This window comes from Talpa europaea (genome assembly GCF_964194135.1).
Source record: "Talpa europaea genome assembly, chromosome: X".
In the NCBI taxonomy this organism is placed as follows: domain Eukaryota; kingdom Metazoa; phylum Chordata; class Mammalia; order Eulipotyphla; family Talpidae; genus Talpa; species Talpa europaea.
The window spans coordinates 77,474,110-77,491,613 of NC_140081.1; the positions used below are offsets into that span (position 1 = coordinate 77,474,110).

At 37.6% G+C, this 17,504-nt stretch overlaps 1 protein-coding gene across 1 annotated transcript; it reads left to right on the forward strand.

The window, feature by feature from the left end:
* Nucleotides 1–243: 243 nt before the first annotated feature.
* On the forward strand, nucleotides 244–17,054 carry XIAP (X-linked inhibitor of apoptosis; the record flags this gene model as incomplete). The annotated part of the gene is made up of 6 exons (XM_084258408.1): nucleotides 244–1,230; nucleotides 2,450–2,549; nucleotides 4,228–4,303; nucleotides 4,925–4,967; nucleotides 11,554–11,754; nucleotides 16,861–17,054. Exons 1-6 carry the CDS (start codon nucleotides 354–356, stop codon nucleotides 17,052–17,054), a joined length of 1,491 nt encoding a protein of 496 aa, XP_084114534.1. The 5' UTR covers nucleotides 244–353.
* Nucleotides 17,055–17,504: the final 450 nt, after the last annotated feature.

The window sequence follows — 17,504 nt, forward strand, 5'->3', positions numbered from 1 at the left end:
CTCTAATAATTTTACCTGCTTAATGTAATATCTTCCGCATTATACATGGTTTTCACATTTATGGAAGATAAGCACTTAAAAATATTTCTGTTCTATATGCTTAAATATTACTTTTCTCTAAAAGAGAAAAACATAAATGCTATTTTTACCGTATGACTTGAAGTATGTGATAATGTAGCAATCTAGTTTTTAGACTTAGAATGTTTCTTAGATATTGTGTAATTTTATGCATCCAGTAGGTAATTTGTTAGCTTCTAATATCAAAAGTATATTGTGTGTGTTTCACGTTTTGGATTTCCTAATGTAATGTTCTCTTTTTAGAAAAGGTGGACAAGTCCTATTTTCAAGAGAAGATGACTTTAAACAGTTTTGAAGGATCTAAAACTTGTGTACCTGCAGACATCGATAAGGATGAAGAGTTTATAGAAGAGTTTAATAGATTAAAAACTTTTTCTAATTTTCCAAGTAGTAGTCCTGTTTCAGCATCAACGCTAGCACGAGCTGGTTTTCTATATACTGGTGAAGGAGATACCGTGCGGTGCTTTAGTTGTCATGCAGCAGTAGATAGTTGGCAATATGGAGACTCAGCAGTTGGAAGACACAGGAAAGTATCCCCAAGTTGCAGATTTATTAATGGTTTTTATTTTGAAAATAATCTCACACAACCTACAGATCCTGGTGTTCAAAATGGTCAGTACAAAGCTGAAAACCATCTGGGAAGCAGAAATCTTTTTGTTTTAGACAGGCCATCTGAGACTCAAGCAGACTATCTTTTGAGAACTGGACAGGTTGTAGATCTATCAGACACCATATACCCAAGGAATCCTGCCATGTGTAGTGAAGAAGCTAGATTGAAGTCATTTCAGAACTGGCCAGACTATGCCCACTTAACCCCAAGAGAGTTAGCTAGTGCTGGACTCTACTACACAGGTATTGATGATCAAGTGCAGTGCTTTTGTTGTGGTGGAAAACTGAAAAACTGGGAACCTTGTGATCGTGCATGGTCAGAACACAGGCGACACTTTCCTAATTGTTTCTTTGTTTTGGGCCGGAATGTTAATATTCGAAGTGAATCTGATGTCGTGAGTTCTGATAGAAATTTCCCTAATTCATCAAATCCACCAAGAAATCCAGCCATGGCAGATTATGAAGCACGGATCAATACTTTTGGCACGTGGATATACTCAGTTAACAAGGAGCAGCTTGCGAGAGCTGGATTTTATTATTTAGGTAAACTTTATTATAAAACTAGGCTAATAAATAACTTTCCAGCTATCCTAGGGTTCTTTAAGAGTAAATATATGCCTTTAGCCATGGTAAATATTTAGGTACAGACTGCCATGATTATGTCAGTATTATTCTGCAAACCCTTATTGTTGAATCTCTACTGTAACCACTGAATTTTTTGTGAAAGACTACCATGTTATATTTATCTTCTTGTAAGTTTTTTTTTGGAGAAGGATGGCATGCAAAAAAATAATCAATATCCATGGTAAAATGGGTCTGATATTAATACTAAATATGACTTTTTATGTTTAATACATATATTACATGCATTTTCTGTATACCTCACAATAATCCTATAAGAAGAATTAACAAGAGTTTAGTTTGGCTAATACTAAAATTGATATCTGTCTTTTGTACATAGACTATGTATTTGAAATCTGCCTTGTATGATACCTTACTGTATGAAATGAGTATTTTTCAAATGGATACCGTAGCCACTGCCAGGAAGAGCTATTAGTATAAGAGCTTCTAGGGATAATCAGAAAAATTATGCCATTATATATCTGACCCATTTACTTTAGGGTTATTTTGCTTTTTAAAATATGAGTCACATTTATTTAGTCTAGTAGTCACATTTTTAAAAGTAAAGGGTGAAAATGATTTTAATGGTATATTTTAGTCCATTATATCCTAGATTATCATTTCACACATATTCAATATAAAAAAATGAATGATTTTAAATTATATTCCTATGTTTACGTCACATGTAGAGAACACCTATCTTATATTTTATTTACATAGTATAATATAGCAAATTTGAAGATTTGTTTAGTGTCATGTATTTATAACCTTCAAGAAATTATTTCATTATGCTAAACTTTATTGTTATAGTATCACAATTTGAAAAAGCCTACATGTAGTAGGGATATCCCCAAATAACATATTTAAAAAGAACATTGCAGTTGTGATTTTTCACATACAAATGGGCAATTTTTTTTTTGTCTTCTGTAAAATACCTCAAATTGGAATCAGTGAATTTAGTGTGTATTTCCTCCTCAAATAATCATATCTGTTACTTAGATGTGAGTTTGAATGTGTTCTTACAAGCTATGAGATTTTCATGTAATTTAGAAGTCATAATTTTATGATACCAAAAAGAGGGTTTTTTGTATAAGTTTCTGGTTGCGCAAATACATGTATTTTTACTCATGTGTTTTCTTAGGTGAAGGTGATAAAGTAAAGTGCTTTTACTGTGGAGGAGGGCTAACTGATTGGAAGCCCAATGAAGACCCTTGGGAACAGCATGCTAAATGGTATCCAGGGTAAGGCTTTTAAATGTTAATACAGTAACGGGCAAGTTGGACAATGTGCAGTGGGAGGACTTGAATAACTTTTCACCTCAACTATTTTTGCCTTCACTGTGGCTTGAAATTCGCACCAGGTTTATAAAAATGGGGTCACCTACTTTATAGGAAAAAAAACACCTAAGCCTTCTCTGGTGACCAACACATTCATTGTTTGTGTATCAGATCTATGACAGTCAGGTGATTCTATTTCTAAACACCAAATTAGGAATGTATACTTTTGAAGCAAGCGCTTTCATGATGGGCACAAGAGAGCCCATTTTGCCAAGAAGATTCTTTAAAAGTTCATTACGCCCCTTAGCAGATATTACTGTATTTCATTGATTCTAAGTAAGATACACATTTGTTCACATTTTCAGATCCGAAATCAGGAACCATCTGGTGGTGGGTCATAGTTTAATTGGTAGCAGTGATAAATAAAATAATCACACTTCCTAAAATCAGTGGTGTCCAAGAATGATGCCATACTAAATGTTTCTTTGCCATCTTGCCTCTTTAAAATAAAGTGCAGGGCCTCCCCGGTGGCACAGCGGTTGAGCGCTGGGTTGCGAAGCTGCCCACGGCCTCTGCAGCGACGGTTCGATCCCCAGCGGCTCCCCGGCCACCGGAGGAGGATCCCACATGGCGTGCAGACCTCTCATGCCGCCCGCTGCTCCCCTCAGCAGTGTACTTCAGTCCTTCTGCCTGCTCTACTCCCTGCTCTGGCTCTGGTGAATTCTCTCACCCTCCCGCACTTCTGACTGTACCCAGTGCATGTATAACCAAAACAAACAAAAATAAATAAATAAAGCATGCCTCTATTAAATAAATAAATGAATGAATGAATGAATAAATAAATAAATAAAAATAAAATAAAGTGCATAGATATATGTCATGTCAATTTTCAGCTTACAAAATAGTACAACTTAAAACTTAAGAGCAGGGCCTTCCCGGTGGCGCAGCAGTTGAGCGCTGGGTTGCGAAGCTGCCCGCAGCCTCTGCAGCGCCAGTTCCATCCCCAGCTGCTCCCCAGCCACTGGAAGAGGGTCCCACATGGTGCGCAGACCTCTCCTGCTGCCCGCTGCTCCCCTCAGCAGTGTACTTCGTTCCTTCTGCCTGTTCTGCTCCCCGCTCTGGCTCTAGTGAATTCTCTCACCCTCCCGTGCTTCTGACTGTACCCAGTGCTTGTATTAATAAATAAATCTTTAAAAAAAATTAAAAAAATAAAATAAAAATAAAACTTAAGAGCAGTCATTTGAAAATAAATCTTAAACAACCTTAAAAGGAAAGGTTGAAATGTCTAAGTACTTCCTTTGAAATGTACAACTGGTTGATCCTCTAAATAAAACTTGTTAAAATTAGACATTTTAAATGTTTTTCAATGTCAAGGTGCTAATTTAATAATTTTCTTAAAAGTTGAAAATTCTCAAGTTTTTTTTTTTGTTCTACTAGCATCAGCATAAGTAGCTTAACAAAGGCACATATTTTTAACCTTAAAGTGACTGTCAGTTGGGGAATTGAGTTGCATTTCATTTTGCAGCTTCTTAGAAATACCAATAAGTAATTTAATGGAATTGAGGATGATTGTGATTATATCTTTATTTATACTTCACTAATTTATCATCTAATAAAGTTTAAATATCTTTTAATTGTTTAGGTGTAAATATCTGTTAGAAGAGAAGGGACAAGATTATGTAAACAATATTCATTTAACGCATTCACTTGAGTCTCTGGTAAGTCACATATGGTAGAATATGTTTTCCAATATTATGCAGTTTGTTCTACAATAATTTTTTGGTGTAAAGTTCACAGTATGGTATTTTAAATTAATAGTGTATGGTAAGTTTTAAAGGGGAAAATTTGAAAAATTTTGTTTTTCTAAACGTAAAATAAATTTGTGAAAAGGAGACCAGGATGAACTGATTAAAGTATCACTATAGGCCTTCTGAAATTAGACTTTTGTATAATTCATTTTGTACTCTTAAGTACTTTCAAACTTTTCACAGATGATATTTAAAATCTCAAATATATGTAAATTGATACCATGAGCTGAGTGGCCAAGGCATCAGAACCAGTAGAAAGAGCTCTGGACTAGAATGTGAGATCAGAGTTGCCTTTATGGCTCTGCTGTGAACTGTGTTGTCTTGATCAAGTAGCTTAATCTCCCTGGACCTCAGCTTCCTGTCTATAAAGTAAATGGATTCAGTTAGATAATCTTTTAACTTCCGTCTGGCTTCATTGGGCTATACCTTTTGTGTATATTCATATGTTGAGTCAGAATAAAGCCAATTTATAAATTCATGATTGGTGTAACTTTTCAAATTAAGGTGATTCCCTTCTATTTTCTATTTTAGGTAAGACCTGCTGAAAAAACACCATCACTAATTGAAAGAACTGGTAAATACTCTTATTAAAACATACTTTTAATTATACTGTCAATTCATTACAGTTGTATTTACAGGATGGGAAGGTAAAGATTTATTTTTTCAGTGTCACCAAAATACATTTATTTGAGGTGAAATTGCTATACATTTAAGAATCTAAGGAAGTACCTATAGGTTTAAGGTGGACATTTATATATTGAGAACATTTGTATAGCCATTGGACAGTTAGGTTTTCCAAGTTCAGGAATTGCAGCTATAGGCTGTCCAAATCACAAAAGGAAGGATTTAGTATTTTTTGTTCCTGGGACTTCTTAGGTCAGTGAGGATCATGACTCCAAGCTGTGCTAATGTGCCGTCACATGACCAGCCCCACCCTCCCTGCTTCCTTATCCCATGCCATCTGTATGCCTTCCCCAGCTTCTTCACAGAAGGGTCCAGCTTGATTTGTTTCCCTCCTATTTCCTCATAGAGAACTAGACATTTTTATCAGAAAGCATGTTTACTCTTCATACACATCTTTAAAAACCAGAAAGTGGGATGAGAAAGATATATTATGTGAAGCAATGAATATTTATTATCCTACTTCTCTGATGAAGCAAACAAGTGAAGTGACCTGCCCACAGTTACATTAAAAACCATTGGTGGAACTACGACAGTAAATAAAGTCTTCTGAATCCTGTATCACACTACAGATTTCATTCTCAGCTTAAGCATCATATTTCAAAACTAGTAGAAAGTTTAATTTACACCTTATCTGGTGATCCCCTGTATTTGTTGCATCATCTATAATATTTAGTATCTTTTTTTTAAATAATAAATTTTATTTTTATATTCCCCATACAATTGCAACCCCCCCATTCTGACCCCAATCCCTCCCCTCCCGCCCCCCCCACCCCCAAAAAGTGTCTCTGGTTCATAGTTTTCCGCCAATCCCGATTTTCACTTTCTTATAGTTATTCATTTTCCTGGTCCCTTATTTAAGTTTTCTAGATTCCTGCTATGAGTGAGACCATCCGGTATTTTTCTTTTTCTTTCTGGCTTATTTCGCTGAGCATGATCCCTTCCAGCGCCATCCATGTTGCTGCAAATTGCATGTGTTTATCTTTTTTGAATGCTGAGTAATATTCCATGGTATATATGTACCACATCTTCTTGATCCAGTCATCTATTTTTGGGCATTTGGGCTGCCCAAATATTTAGTATCTTAAGGATTGCAAGACAATACTATAAATAGGCTTGAGAAGGAAACCACTTTAATATCACTTCATCGGAGTTTTGTAGTGGGCATAAATAATGCAGTTTAAGAAGTTATTTATTATACCTTTTGTTTTTAAAATGTATAGAAACAAAGATTCTGTATCATTTCTTGATAGTATATTTTAGTATTATCCTTAGAATGCATACTATTTTTCTTATGAGACACTTGAGACTAATGACTCTTGCTTTGGTTTAGGGTTCATGTTTTCAAATTGAGATTTAATTCATACATCAAAGTTTCACCCTTATAAAGTGTACACTTTAGGGGCCTCCCTGGTGGCGCAAGGGGTTAAGCGTCAGCACTATGAAGCAGTCTGCAGCACTAGTTCAATCCCCAGCCTGGGAGGTGACCCACATGGCGCAGCAGACCTCTCCTGTCTTGCCTGCTGCTCCCCTCAGCAATGTATTTCAGTCAATCTGCCTGTTCTGTTCCCCATTCTGTCTCTGGTGAATCATGTCATCCCCCCATACCTCTGGCCCACACCCCCAGCTCTTGTATGCATAAATAAATAAATATTTTTAAAAAATAAAGTATACACTTTAATGACGTTTAGTATGTTCACAAAGTTATGCAGTCATCACTACTATTTAACTGTAAAACATAATTCCAAAAGAAACCTTACTACCCATTAGCAGTCACTCCTCATTGCCACCCTCACCTCTCCCCTCAGACCAAGCAATCATTCATTTTTTTTTTCTGTCCAATGGATTTGCTTATTCTGGAGAGTTCGCATAAATGGAGTCATAATATATGGCCTCAAGATTCATCCATTTTGTAGTACTCATGTGAGTACTTTATTCCTTTTTATGCTGGAGAATATGCCTTTGTATAGATAATACCATATTTTACTTATCGATTCATCAATTGTTAGACATTTGGGTAGTTTTCTACTTTTTTTTAAAGATTTATTTATTTATGCATACAAGGCTGGGGTTCAGTACAGAAGGTGTGGGGGGTGAGAGGATCCACCAGAGACAGAGTGGGGAATAGAACAGGCAGATTGACCAAAGTACATTGCTGAGGGGAGCAGCGGGCGAGTCAGGAGAGTTCTGCTGCGCCATGTGGGTTGCTCCCTGGCTGGCTGGGGACTGGGGATCAAACTCATGCTGCAGTGGCTGTGGACAGCTTCATAGGTTGTGTCTTAACCCCTGGCGTCACCAGGGAGGTCCGGTTTCTACTTTTTGGCTATTAGGTGTTGATGTTGCCATGATTATTTGCTTATAAGTTTTTGTGAGAATGTGTTTTTATTTCTTCAGGGTATATATTTGGAGATGTAATTGTCGGTCATGTGGTAGCTCTATGTTTAACCTTAAGATAAACTACAAGACAATTTTTCCAAAGTGACTATACCATTTTACATTCTTACCAGCAGTGTCTGAAGGTTCCAGTTTGTTTTTCCACATCATTTTTAGCACTTAATTATTTTTTTCTTTCTTATTACATCCATCCTAGTGGGCATGAGGTGATAACTCCTTGTGGTTTTGATTTGCATTTCCCTGATGGCTAGTATCTTCTTTGGAGGAATGTCCCTTGTTAGTTATATAATTTACAAATATTTCTTCCTGATTTGTGGGTTCTTTTCACTCTTGTAGGTATCTTTTGAAGCATGTAAATTAAATTTAAAGTTTGATGCAGTACAACTTATTTTTTGTTACTTATATTTTGGCACCATATCTAAAGTCATTTCTATTCTAAGAGTGTTAACTATGGTTCAGGTTTTTGATGCATTTTGAGTTAATTTTTGTTTATGGTAGGAAGTAGGCATCCGTTTAATTCTCTCTTTAATTTTAATTTTTTAAACATTCCTGTTTCCTACACCTCTGGGGTGTAGACCAGAGGTGCGGGGAGTGAGAGGATTCAAGAGAGAGAATGGGAGCAGAACAGGCAGGTGTACTGAAATACACTGCTGAACAGAGCAGCAGGCGAGACAGGAAAAGTCTGATGCGCCATGTGGGTCACCTCCCTGGCCGGCTGGGGATCAAACTCGTGCTGCTGCTGTAGTGGCTGGCAGTAGCTTGATAGTGCTGTCTTTAACCCCTGCACTACCAGGGAGGCCCTCTGTTTATTTTTTCAAGATATAAGATTTTTTCCCCTCATGTGCTATGACATAGTTTAATTCTTTTTCATGTGGAGATGCTGTTGTCCCTGGTTTTGGTTTGTAGCAAGTTGAGTTTACGATACCCACAGATGGATAGTAAAATCTGGAATGCATAGAAATGAGGTTAAATTGTAGTAGAAGTTTCCAGAGAGATCACTAAAAAAAGGGTCAATGAGGGAATGAAAGGAAACCACTAATGTCTAAGGTAGGCAGAAGGAGCCAGCAAACAAACAAAAAGTCTCAGATGGTACAACAAGGAAACATCTAGCTACCCCTGGACGTTTCCTCCTGGAAATCTCAAAAACAACTCAAATTCAGTATCTCTTAAAACTTCTCAGACTGAATTGGGTCATACTCTTTCTCTCCTACTGTTAGTTAATAGTACAACAGTTCACAATGTTGTCTGATAATTTGAGTCATTACAAGCTCTTGCTCTCCTTAATCCCTTTATAATTAATTAGTTTACCAGGTCTAATGATTTCTCCCTTTTTACTGTTGCTTAAAATCCACTGATTTTGCCCTAGTTCTTGCCCTTATTTCTCATCTGGACTATTGTAGTCATCTCCTAACTAGTCCTTTGTTGCGTTATAAGCTCCTGACAGAATTTTTCCTACTTAGAAATTATCTTTTGTTGGGCCTCCCTGGTGGCGCAAGGGGTTAAGTCTCAGCACTATGAAGCTATCTCCAGCCACTGCAGCAAGTGTTCAATCCCTGGCCAGGGAGCTGACCCCACATGGTGCAGTAGACCTCTCCTGTCTCACCCACTGCTCCCCTCAGCAGTGTATTTCAGTAGATCTGCCTGTTCTGCTCCCCACTCTGTCTCTGGTGAATCCTCTTACCTCTCCTCAACCTCTGGCCTACACCCCCAGCTCTTGTATGCATAAATAAATAAATCTTTTTTAAAATGTATTTGTTACTTACCATGTAACATTCCTTAATATATCCCTATATCTCTCTTTCTAACCTCTTCAAAAATGTATATTGAGGTATAATATAATACACATATAATAAAGTGCTTAAAGAGCACTAATCTTAAGTATTCAGTGAATTTTAACACATACAGTAAATCCTCACTGAATGTTGTGGACAAGTTCTTAGAAACTGCTAGTCTTAGGAAAAGAACATATAATAAAATCGATTTTACCACAGACTAATTGATAGGAATAAGAGTTAAATTCTTTCAGCATTTCTGGTCACAAAAACATTGCCAAACTTCTAAATAAAGACCATAAATATTAATTTGTACTCGTTCATTTTCCCAACCTGCTTATTCCAGTTCAGGGTGGTAAGTGGCTGGAGACCTTCTTTGCAATTCAGGGCATAAGGCAAGACCCAGCCCTGGACAGGATTCTATTCCATCACAGGGCACATCATGCACACGCACTCACTCAGATTGGGATAATTGAAACATACCAATGAACCCAACGGATACATCTATAGAATGTGGGAGGAAACCAGAAGACCTGGCAAAAACCCACGCAGACATGGGGAGAATATGTGTACTCCACAGAGATAGTGGCCCTGGCTGGGAATTGATTGTTCTTTTCTCATCGATGTTATAAGGAAACAATATTGAATAAAGCAATATTATTTGAAGATGTTATTTGTACATACCTGTGATACAGGACATTTCTATCACCTCTTAAAAATCCTTCAAGCCCCTTCCCAATCAATACCAAGCCCAAGTTCTATTCTGACTTCTGTTACTATAGATTAGATTTGAACATTTTATGAATGTAATCTTGCAGTATGCACTCATTTTGTCTCTGGTTCATCATCATGATATTTTGCTCATCAAATCTATGAGATTCATCCATGGTATTTTTGACAGTAGTTTGTTCTTTTTCTTGCTGTGTAGTGTTTAAATACCACAATTTATTTATCCATTCACCTGATGGGCATATGAGTTGTTTCCAAACAGGAAACACCTAAGAGCACTTTCTAATAGTATCTTAGCAGCTCTCCTGCTGCCTGTGACTATGCAGGTGTCTCTGCATAGTTTGGGACCATTATAAATAATACTCCTATGAATGTTATGTATGTCTTTAGTGGACATTTGCATTCATTTTTTATACCCAAGGGTGGACTTGATGAGTAAGAAGGTATAGGTCTCTTTTAGCACTTCCCTACTTAACCTGTATTGTTCCTCTTTAAGCATTAAAGCAAGTTTTTTTTTTAAAGATTTGTTTATGCATACAAGAGCTGGGGTACAGGCCAGAGATGTGGGGACTGAGAGGATTCACCAGACACAGAGTGGGGAACAGAACAGGCAGACTGACTGAAATACACTGCTGAGGGGAGCAGCGGGCGAGACAGGAGAGGTCTGCTGCGCCCTATGGGTTTCTCTCTGGCCGGCGAGGGATTGAACTCATGTTGCAGAGGCTGCGGATTGCTTCATAGTGCGGTGCTTAACCCCTTGCGCCACCAGGGAGGCCCTAAAGCGAGTTTTTATTTGCTTTCTTGCCTTATCTATTTCAGCTCTCTTGGCAACGGAAACTAAGTCTGAGAGATAGGAAACTGATAAAGTCAAGGTCACAGACTGGAATTTCTCCCTATTCCTCATGTGTTCTTTCTTTTCCTTTTTTTTTTTTTAAATAACTTAGTAAAGATAACTACTCTTGGGCCTCCCTGGTTGTGCAAGGCATTAAGTCTCAGCACTATGAAGCTATAGACAGCCAGTGCTAACCCACATGGTGCAGCAGACCTCTCTTGTCTGGCCTGCTGCTCCTCTCAGCAGTGTATTTTAATAGATCTGACTGTTCTGCTCCCCACTCTGTCTCTGGTGAATCCTCTCACTCCCCACCCCCTGCGCCTCTGGCCTACACCCCAGCTCTTGTATGCATAAATAAAATAAATTTTTAAAAAAAAACATATTTACTCTTTAAGTACCTTAGGTTAGTTATTAATGAGTCCAGCTGATTTGAACAGCATTAGGACTTTTGAAGCACTTATCCCTTTTCTTATCTGTTCTACCTTATCTTATATTGTTTCATGAGAGTCTTTGCAGCATTTAATCTCAATTCATAGTGCTACAGAATACATACTGCATTTTCAATTGATCGTAGGATTCTCAAAGTCATCATTTAGTGCCTAAATATTTCAGAAGTTTCCTCCCAAAGTAACTTTGGTTGGTTTGCTTGCTGCTTAAATTTTCCTTTTAAACTATATTTTGCCATTGAGTTGTGTTAAAGAAAATACCAGTTTAAATTCTATGTTCTTTTTCCTCACCAATTTTTATTCCAGATGATGCCATCTTTCAGAATCCTATGGTACAGGAAGCTATACGCATGGGATTCAATTTCAGGGACATTAAGAAAATAATAGAGGAAAAAATTCAGACATCTGGGAGCAACTATAAATCACTTGAGGTTCTGGTTGCAGATCTGGTGAGTGCTCAGAAAGACAATACACAAGATGAATCAAGTCAGACCTCCTTGCAGAAAGGTATGTATGGCTATTTTTAAAACAGGAAACATCTAAGAGCACTTTCTAATAGATAGTATCCTAGCAGCTCTCCTGCTGCCTGTGACTATGCAGGTGTCTCTCTTTTTCTTTCTCCTTTTCCTAATAAACCTGTCCTTTTAAAATGCAAGAAACACCTATAGTATCTTATGTGTCTTTGTGACCCACTCATTGCCCTCCTTTCATACCTCTCTTGAATAAGTCTTTACCTTTTATAATGAAAACTTTCAAATATTCTAAAAAATTCAAACATAGTCAGAAGTGGAGAGAACCATATAATGAGTTTTCATGTACCTACCTATCAACCAGCTATAGTAATCCTCAACACTTTTCCAGTCTTGTTTCTTCCCCTGGTTTTTTTTTTTTTTTTTTTTTGGCTATATTATTTCAAGGCAAATCTAAGACATTCTACATATCTTTTACCTACAAATGCTTCAATATATATCTAATAAGTAACAATTTTTTTAAAACATAACCATAATGTGTGTGAGTCTGCGCAGAAGGCTATAATAGAGTACCGCAGGCTAGGTGGCTTAAACAACAGACATTTTTCTCAGTAGTCTCTAGAGGCTGGGAAGTCCAAGATCAAGATGTAGGCAGATTTGCTCTCTGTCGAGGACTCCCCCAGGCTTATAAATGACTGCCTTCTCTTTGTGTCACATGGCAGAGAGAAGAGAACACTTTGTTCCTCTTCCTCTTATAGGACACAGACCAGTCATGGGAGCACCACCTATATGAGCTCATCTAACCCTAATTACCTCACAAAGGCTCCATCTCTAAGTGCCATGACATTGGCTGGGGGTGGAGGGAGTCGGATTCAAGCTTCAACATATGAATTTTGGGGAAACAGACATTTAGTCCAAAACATACTGTTGTCACACTTTACAAAATTACCAGTTTATTCTAGACTATCTGAAACTCAGGTAGTTTTAATTATCCCCATTGTCTTAAAATGTTTTTACAGACTGATCTGTTCTAATCAGGATCCAATACGATTCATCAATTTTGAAAGTGTGAGTTTATACTCTAAATAAAGGACAATAAAGGCTGACATTTATCATTGTGTATAGACTAAGTTTTGTAGTTAAAATCATTTGGATTTAAAGTGTTCTACAACCTTTCATGATGTAAACATATAAAGGGTCATATTACTAAATGGAACTTGAATGAATGGCACCCTAATACTATAAATCATATATAGAAAGTGTATTAAATAGTGTAAGAGATGTATATGAGCTCCTTTTAGGGAAAAAAGATCAAAAATACTAGTTCCTGCTTTAAAGATGACGGCTACTCTAGTGCATGCCAGCACCATTGAAGTTGAAAGAAAATGTTTCAAACTGAATACATTTTTGGATACTTGGGTACAGCATCACATTAATGATTTTTAAAAATTCTATCAGTTGATGTAAAAGATTCAGTAGAAAGTTTACTATTCTCTTCCTAAGGATGCATTTATTTAAAACGTACAATAGCTCCACTTGTCTTAGTGATAGTCAAATAAGCTGTTGATTTGGTCATCTTTCTACTACAGTAGAAATGCGAATGGTTATGTCATTTTCCCTGAATCTTAATCACAACTCAAGCTTAATTCAGTTTGACAGTAAGGTGCTAGCATTTATGCCTGTAGATGTTGTCTACAACAGAGGATCTAGTGGGTTGCAGTTGGAGGAGGACAAGGGACAGAATTTGTTGGGGAATGCGTGTACTGACAAAACAAGCTAAGATGACGTGGCAAAGAAGGAGTGCCTAAGCAAATGGCAGCCTTCAGAGACCAGGGTTGACATCACCATCTCACTAAATTGAGAGGCAGGTAATTGATAACAGGCTCTCTTCACATAATAGAGCTGCTGCCTAGTTCTCTTTCCAGTGGTAATGAGAGTCTTTTAATTTTATACAAAACAGAGCCCTGATTGAAGTAAAGCAGGTGGAAATTATCAGAAATGTATAATGCTGTTGTTGCTTACTGAGAAATCCTGGATTCAGTGGTAGTTTTTATTCCCCCCCAGTGACTGTGTGACAGAATGCCCCAGTAAATGGTCTTCTATAAATAGTGCTAAATCATAGTGTGACATAAAGCCCTCCACTTCATGTGTGTCCTAAAGCATTTATCTTAATCCCTGTGTGTATATTAGTGTATATGGTATAAAAATCAACATATACATATTTCTTATCCGTCTATCTTTCCACATGGATCTGCTCTGATAAAATGAGGAAGTTTATTCTAGAAGTGGTTTAAAATAATGTAGTAGAGGGCCTCCCTGGTCGCGCAAGGGGTTAGGTCGCAGCATTGTAAAGCTACCTGCAGCCACTGCAGCATGAGTTCAATCCCCGGGCAGGGAGCTACCCAAATGGTGCAGCAGACCTCTCCTATCTTGCCCGCTGCTGCCCTCAGCAGTGTATTTCAGTCAATCTGCCTGTTCTGTTCCCCACTCTGTCTCTGGTGAATCCTTTTACCACCTGCACCACTGGCCTGTATCCCAGTTCTTATATGCATAAATAAATGAATAAATCTTTTTTTAAAAAATAATGTAGTAGGAATGTTAGCAAATAACATCCCCACAGTTATCTAGCTATTCCTTTATTATTCATGTGCCCAGCCAGACCCTCCTGACTAGAAGAGGGCCTTATAAGATGTAGAAAGGGAAATGTGCCTTAGGGAAGGTCATGGAATCCAATAGTTAGTTACTGTAAGGCCAGAATGAAGTATTTGTCAAGTCTGGAGGGAGCAGGGAATCTATGCTCAGAGTATCACTATTACAAGCAAGTGGTTACATGTGAAGCTGAATTAAGGTAGAGTTGATGATACCAGTGTTTGGTAGTATGCCATTTCGTTCCATTGTGGCCTCTAAAATGGAATCACAATCAGAACCAAGAACAACCTGAAAGATCACGTAATACCTTTTATCACTTCAGTGAGAAAGCTGCAGTGCAGATGTGCTGTTGCCCAAGATCACTCAGATAGTTGGGAGTGAAATTCTGGTTTCCTAACCTGGCTGGTCCAGTGTTCCTTTTTTTTTTTTTAATTTTTAAAAATAATTTTGAAATATACATAACATAAAAGTTTACCATTTTTACTATTTTTAAGTGTACATTTCAGTAGTGTTGAGTACAATCACATGGTTGTGTGGCCGATCTCCAAAACTTTTTACATCTAGGAAACTGTCACTCTGTCCCCATTAAACAGCAATTCTCCATTCATCCTCCCTAGCCCTTAACAACCACTATTCTATTGTCTGCATAAATGTGACTGCTCTGGGTATCTGGTCCAGTGTTCTTTTTTACTCATTGCATCATCTCATCTAAAAGTAATATGCAAATTACTTAGTTATTTCCCTCCTCTAGATTTTTATTTTTATTCTATTTTGATCAGATGCTCTTATGTAATATAAATCAGTTCATAATGCCATCCCATCACTTACGTTGTTTCTTCTGCTCTGAATGCCTTTCCCCTTTCTGTATATCTAGCCTTAGTCTTCACCCTGTATTTATTTCCCTAAATCCATCTTGCCAACATATCCTTTGAGTTTTTCCCGATACACATAACAGAGCTCAGAACCCCTCCTCGACTCTGTTGGAACATTTGGAACTGTTTTGTGTCCTGGCCATTAGACCTAGCTTTTTGAGGGCTGGTGCTTTATCTTACCTCTGATACATTCAGTGTTTGAGCCTATAGTTTTGATTATGCCCAGGAGGGTGCTTTTTAAGAAGATTAAATAATCCTTTCCTCCACCCCTAGCCAGGAGAATCTTTTTGAAGCACAAATCTGATCCTGTCTCTCTGCAGGTTAAAACCCTTCACTGTAGCAGGGATCTCAGCATCAAGTTCAAACTCCTTTACATCAGTTGCCAAATCTTTCATGATCAGGCTCCTGCCAGCCTTCTGTAGCCTCATCTCATGCTAATTCCCCTCCAGAATTCTCCCAACCCTTACCTGTGCACTTGTGTGCCTGTTATCTCTCCCCTGGAAGCCAGTTTATACCATCTCCTCTAACCAGCACTAACTAGACTAGACTATACCGCCCTCTACTCGATAGCAGCACTTCCCAAATGCCAGTGTGCTCAACCCCAGAAATTTTACATTCAGTACTTAGAGTCCAAGAATCTACTATTAAAAAGTGCCCCAAGTATTTCTCATGTGAGGCCAGATTTGGAAACCACTGATAAACAATTACCAGATTGTTAAAATATGTAGTGCCTTTGGAATAGTGCCTGGCACATAGTAATAAGTGCCGTATTATTGTTAACTGCTATTGATGTTGTCATTATAGTTATATGAAGCACATTTTTGTGACATTGTAGTCACAAAACTGGAACATTTACACAAAAGCTAGTCTGAGAAGGAAAGGCTGAATTAAGCTAGGACTTCAGTGCACCTATACCCGATGTCATCCAAATCTCCTTTCTCTATACCTGCCTTCTGACCTGAAGACTCTCCATTTGCCTACTGAACATTTTTATATGGCTCTTCTGCAAACACCTCAAGAATATCTTGAAAATTCCAAACTTTTTTCTTATTGGGATCACCATCCTATGCTAGAAATCCTGAAATTTATCTATGCTAGAAATCCTGAAATCTACTTTATTTCCTTTTTCTTCCTCATCCTTCCTTTCCAGTCCATCACCAAATCCTACTTGTCCCACTTCAGAAGTGTCCCTCCAATCTATCCCTTCATTTCTGGAATAAGCCATGCCCTTTCCATATGCTACTGCTTTTATCTGACCCTTGCTTCTCTGCCTAGCATATTGCTGGTCATGTTTAAATGTCACTCCTCAACTTCTCCCCTCCCCCTACCCAGCAGCTACCAACTCTTCTGAACAGAAGTACTCTCCTCTGTCCCAGGGCACTTTGTACATAACTTTATTATAGCACTTATCACTTTGTACTTTGTGCTTACCTCTATAGCCTCAGCTCACGTTCTTCTCTCCCACTAGCTTGCAGACTGCTTAAGAGCAGATGCCACGTGTGAGTCATCCTATCACCCAGCACTTGATTAGTGCCTGGCACGTAGTAGGGGTTCAGATGTTTAAATGAATTTAAGCTACTAAAAATGCCTAAAATTAACACATTTCTTTTCTCTTTGTGCAGAGATTAGTACTGAAGAACAGCTAAGGCTCCTGCAAGAGGAGAAGCTTTGCAAAATCTGTATGGATAGAAATATTGCTATAGTTTTTATTCCTTGTGGACATCTGGTCACTTGTAAACAATGTGCTGAAGCAGTTGACAAATGCCCCATGTGCTACACAGTCATTACTTACAAGCAAAAAATTTTTATGTCTTAAAATCTAACTCTACAGTAGGCGTGTTATGTTCTGTCTTATTACCCTGTTTGAATGTGTAATATGAACCAACTTTAAGTAATCAGCATTGAATTCCATTAGCATTTGCAACTAGTTTTAAAAAAATGTAATCTGCAGTGTTGTAAGTTGGCAATGTGAAATTTTAATATCTGGATTTTTCATAATAGTAGCTGTATTATTTATCCAATTTTTTACTATTATTTAATTGAAATCCTAGACTAAGAAGCATCATATTGTAACTGATCACAATGTGTAGTTGTAGTACACTAAGTTAGCTTCTAAGCCTGAGTGGATTAATCGAATGAGTTCTTCATTCTTTTCTGATAGCCTTAGCAAATGGAGTATTCTGTGTAAATGTGGGGCTTAATCTCCCCAGTCACATAATTTGTTTTGTGTGAAAAAGGAACTGATCCACACTGGTAGAAAGATAGA